The following is a 4,816-nucleotide window of genomic DNA, read 5'->3' as shown; positions in this document are numbered from 1 at the left end:
ATTACAAAGAAACAAAGTTGACTACTGTCAGCAATTTAACATACAATTTTGTTGACATTTTCTGAGGCAAAACTGTCAGTGTCAATGGCCGCCATCTTCATATCTTGTTTGTAGCAGTCTTTGTAGCAGAGGTATGAATGCCCAGGAGGTCACGATTCAGTGGCCATTTCACTATATAGAGGGTCTTGGGCACTAAGTTGTGTACTAATTTAACCAATTAATACCGACAATTATTGTTTGTGGCAAAATTAGTAACCTAATCATGTATCTTATAAATTCTTGCATTAGTAAAGTGTATTTGTTGTTAGAAATTCTGCCTAACTAATTTGTACTTGAAACATGGGAAAATTATTTGACAGTTGGAATTATGGACGAATAAGTACAGCTAGACTGACTCAGAACCAAAGAAAATCTTCACCCACAACCAAGAAGAAAATATCAAATCCAAATGCATTGTTGAAGTAAGAAACAAAATGCTGTCTTAAGTACAGTAAACGTTTATTTCTATATTCCATGCCCCTTCAGGATGGATTTGAATTTATTCACATTTTTTCTACATAAAATTCATGCAACACCACAATATTTTTGGCCATTTCATGATATAGTTCCATAGTTCTGAAAACAACCTTGAAAATAAACAGTAGAACCAGGAACATTTAAATAAATTCAGAAAAGTTGGAAAGGCATCACTTTTCATTGAGCATTCAAAATTGAAAGGTGGTTAATATTTTGGTGGAATTTCTTTAGATTAGATTCCCATCTCAAACATCTTTCACCAACTTTTCACTTTCAAGAACTCAAAGACCTACTGTGCATTTTAATCTTTACCTGCTCATTTAGTAAAGATAACTGTGCCTTTCCTACACACTCTGCTTTGTGGTAATATGTACATAGTGAAGCACAAATAGGAATTCAAAAGTTTGTTCTAATATCTAATGTTGAACATATATAAATATTTTTTATACTAAAAGTCTATCGAGTTTAACAATATTTTAACAACAGTAAAAATCTATGTTATTTGTTATTCGATGAAAGGTCTAAAGCTGTACACAATATGTGGCTGATTAAAATAGCTAACTGCGGAACATGACATGAAGAAGATTGCAATGCATTATAAAGAAACAAAGTTGACTACTGTCAGCAATTTAACATACAATTTTGTTGACATTTTCTGAGGCAAAACTGTTTTATTTTAACTACCACCCTTGCCAATTTATATGCACAATGCTCCTTTTTTGAAATGGAGAAACCAAAACTAAGGCCAACAGAATGGGACACCATGGATAATAATGAAAATAAGAAATGAGAATAAGCCAAGAAGCAATAATTAGGTGACAGCAAACTTAGAATTTAGCGAATTGGGCTTGCAGGAGAGGAAAAAGGCTGAGGAGGACGAGGATTCTGCAAGTTTGAAGTCCTGAAAAAGAATGAGGTAGAGGGATAGGAAATTTTGTAATGAATTTTCACTTCAACCCAGTGGAGATATTGAGAAGACACAAAACATGCAAAATACTGTTTTGAAAACTTAGATAAAACAAGAAAGTTCAAAGATAAAGTGACCATAGTAGTATGGGTGAAATAATAAGAAGCAATAATGGGTGTAATGGGAGGGTGAAAGAAATGTAAGAGGGGAAAGTGAGAGATTACCTGACCAATGCCCAGCTTTTCCCAAACCTTATCCAGGAATAGGGGCAAGGTGCCACAGGCGCTCCCCTGGATGTGAGTTATTATTTGAGCAAGGCCTGGTTTATATGGAGTTTTAAGATTTATTAACGGCGAGGAGATTGCTTGGCACCAACACAGAAACCAAGGTTCTCGGGGGTGACTTTTGCAATGAAGGACAACTGGGCAGGTGCTTACCCTGAAGCCTTATCCATTGGTACATTGCGGTGATATGGATATGGTGTGGCGGCTGTTGGTTCTTGGAGCTCTTTCACTACCATTTCTTTCCTGTTGTTAAGTTAATGTTTGCATGCGATTTTCCAAAAGCAGCCATTGAAGCTGAAGACCTAAAATATTTGTTAAGGCACTTTCTACGAAATGTAAATAAAGTCAAGAATGACAGTTATAAACAAAATAGTGCTTCTGTACAAACAACACTTCGATGTCCACATAGACGTGTTTAAATACGACATATAATAGTTTCATTGTAAAGTAAGTTCCAACATGAGTTTGATGGCAGGTCACTTTCTCTTTTGACAGAAATCTAGACAAATATCAACGAGGGGTTTGCCGCTTCTCTCCGGTGGAACTGTTTGTTTTATCTTTGAGCACATTTTGCTTCAGGTCATCGCTGCTGTATCCAGATCCTTGCTCGGTTTCTGTTTAAAAATATTGGTGAAGTACAGAGCGTATTTACTGAGATGTTCCATGCACTTAAAACCTTACCAAGAATGAAGGATGCACAGCATTATGTACGAAACATCATTCTCTATTTAACATTTCGAATTGCGCATTATTTCTGTCAAGACGGATAAGAATTTGGGGGATTTTTTTTCACCGGCAATATTTATATTTATCTATCACTTGCATTATTTAAAATTTAAGTAGCTACTGGGAGAATTCCGATGGAGGAGATGCAAAACGAAACGTTGCTGTTTTGTACTGCGGGTTATTACCTGACAGAGGTTCAGATTTCCTGCGGTTTCCAGGTTTTGTTTCAGGAATTTGAAAGAATGGGAACTTCACGCATTGACCGGTCTCTCTGTTACAGATCCCAAACGTGCAATTACACACCTTCCTGCATTCTAATCCGTACGTTCCGTAGGGGCAATCTGAAAGAGCAACACCCCAAAATGGAGGAGTATGGAAAGGACACATGTTAGTCTGAAAGTAACTTGAATGAAGACTAGAATGATTGTTAAAGGCCACGGTATGTACAATATCGCTTCGCGGCTCGACTTAATCTACTTATTACCAGCTGTCTTATTCGTATCGCCTTTTGAATCGTGCTGGGTCAGTATTCCAAACATGTGCCGCTATTTTATAACCTGCATTAGAATTTAAACTCTGATTCTGAAATATCATTTTTCTAAGCATTCAGTTACAACTGAAGAATTCAAGTGCTTACATCATGTTGTAGGAGAGGTGGCAGGTCCAATTCCTTCCTCTGAAAAGTCATAAGGACTCGAAACATTAACTCTGTTTCTCTCTCCACAGATGCTGCCAGAGCCGCTGAGTTTTTCCAGCACCTTTTGTTTTTATTTCAGATTTCCAGCACGCGCCCTATTTTGCTTTCAATATTTTTCTAACCTAGTTTCATTATAATTGAGATCCGCCTGGGGCAAAGCAATGGAGGAATTTCCACGGAAGCTCTGTTCTGAAATGTCAATTAGCCTGTGAGTGTACTGTTTGAGGTCAGTTCCTGACATTTGGAGCGGGCAGATTGACGCCTGTTATCGCTGCATCAACCAGGCTGCACATCTCCTTTCTGTGCCCTCGGGTTTGGATGCATCCACTGATGCTGGCCCGCACAGAATTGTGGTTTCCTATCTAACCACTGGAAACGCGGTAAATAGGAGATCCAGTCATTGCCAAAACGTTTCAATGTTATCTTTGAAAGTCAAATCAGTTGCTGTAAACTGAGAATGGTAGAACATTGTGACTTACAAGCACTATTCTCTCATTTCGCTCAGCTTTATGCCTGCGCTCCATGCATGCAATCCTGGGAAGTTAGGTACTGAGACGTCCACAAACGGATCGTTCCTGTTTTCCCATGTGGAGTGCAAACTCTTCCAGTCGGGACGCAATTTACTTAAATCCAAGAAACTTAACATAGGTTGTCAGGGACCCGCCGCTAGGTGTGCGCAGGCGTACTGTTGGATTTACCAGCATAAATACATCTTCTGCAGTTTTACTGGCCCCGACCTGATTTTTAGGCCAGTAATTTACAGGATAAAGAAGATCCTACATAACAGTGATGTTGTGGAGACTGGAGCGAGTGAAGTGCTGGATAGCTTCAGTTCATTGTTCAACAGAGCTTTCAAATCATTTTACAAATGCGCCAAAAATTACTGGAACCTTTTGATTCAATTTTTCTGGTAAAAGAAACCCATTGCTCAAATTGTAACCAAAAAGAGCTCAAAATACCGTGAGCAGGTGCACTGAGGGCGGTGGAATTACTACATAATTTTACTTAACTCGGCTTCCCTTGTGTATTTACCTCTGCAAATGCCATATTCATCTCCAAAGTCGTCTTCTTCACTGTTAAAATTGCACCGTAAACCAGGTCCGCATTTAACCCCGTCCATTCCGGCCACTGTGCGGTAACACACCTCCCCTCTGCCGGCTGCACAAACCCTACAGCAGCCGCAGTCGTCCAGCACTGTCTTTTTACAGCCCGCCGTCACGGGACAGGCGGTGGTCCGTTCACACGAATAGGAACAATCAACTGCATACTTCAAAGTGAACCCTTCCACAGCTACAGTCAAAACCGCAAGCAACAAGCCCACTCCGGCACTGGACATGTTTACAGAGTGTCACCACACTACACCTGGACTTTAACTGACTCTGAACTGAGCTGGAGCGCTGGGCGACCGTGTGCTTTTTATCAGCTGTGTGCCCACATGTTTTCCACCGGCTCAGTTTCCTAAATCCGGTGTTGTTGTCTTCTGGGTCACTTGTGTTGTAGGTTTCTAAATCCGGGATGGAAGTAGATGGAATTAAACATGTTGTACAGGGTTGCCATCCAGGAATTGAAAAGATGTGTTGACGTAAGATGTTATGTTTAGTTGTTTTGTAAAGATTTTCAGCTTCGATCTCTCACGTAACTTGTCAAATGTTCAAGGACGCGAAGAACAACAGCAAATTTATAATC

The 4,816-nt window shown here is 39.7% G+C and overlaps 1 protein-coding gene across 1 annotated transcript; it reads right to left on the bottom strand.

Moving 5' to 3' along the window:
* Positions 1-481: 481 nt before the first annotated feature.
* Positions 482-4,610, bottom strand: esm1 (endothelial cell-specific molecule 1). Its single transcript, XM_078549786.1, has 3 exons — positions 4,163-4,610; positions 2,619-2,774; positions 482-2,321 (listed from the first exon to the last, which is right to left on the bottom strand). The coding sequence occupies exons 1-3, from the start codon at positions 4,464-4,466 to the stop codon at positions 2,218-2,220; spliced, it is 564 nt and encodes a 187-aa protein (XP_078405912.1). The 5' UTR covers positions 4,467-4,610; the 3' UTR covers positions 482-2,217.
* Positions 4,611-4,816: the final 206 nt, after the last annotated feature.

The sequence above is a fragment of the Cetorhinus maximus genome, chromosome 1, assembly GCF_964194155.1.
Source record: "Cetorhinus maximus chromosome 1, sCetMax3.hap1.1, whole genome shotgun sequence".
Taxonomy (NCBI): Eukaryota; Metazoa; Chordata; class Chondrichthyes; order Lamniformes; family Cetorhinidae; genus Cetorhinus; species Cetorhinus maximus.
The sequence above is the reverse complement of the archived record's forward strand: the minus strand, read 5'-3'. Positions and strand labels throughout refer to the sequence as shown.

Excerpts from the sequence above, each read along its gene's own strand:
- esm1 (XM_078549786.1), bottom strand. The coding sequence starts at position 4,466 with ATGTCCAGTGCCGGAGTGGGCTTGTTGCTTGCGGTTTTGACTGTAGCT. Across the intron at positions 2,775-4,162 it reads TGAATATGGCATTTGCAGAG|ATTGCCCCTACGGAACGTAC; the intron begins GTAAATACACAA and ends TTGCTCTTTCAG. Across the intron at positions 2,322-2,618 it reads GAAATCTGAACCTCTGTCAG|AAACCGAGCAAGGATCTGGA; the intron begins GTAATAACCCGC and ends ATTTTTAAACAG.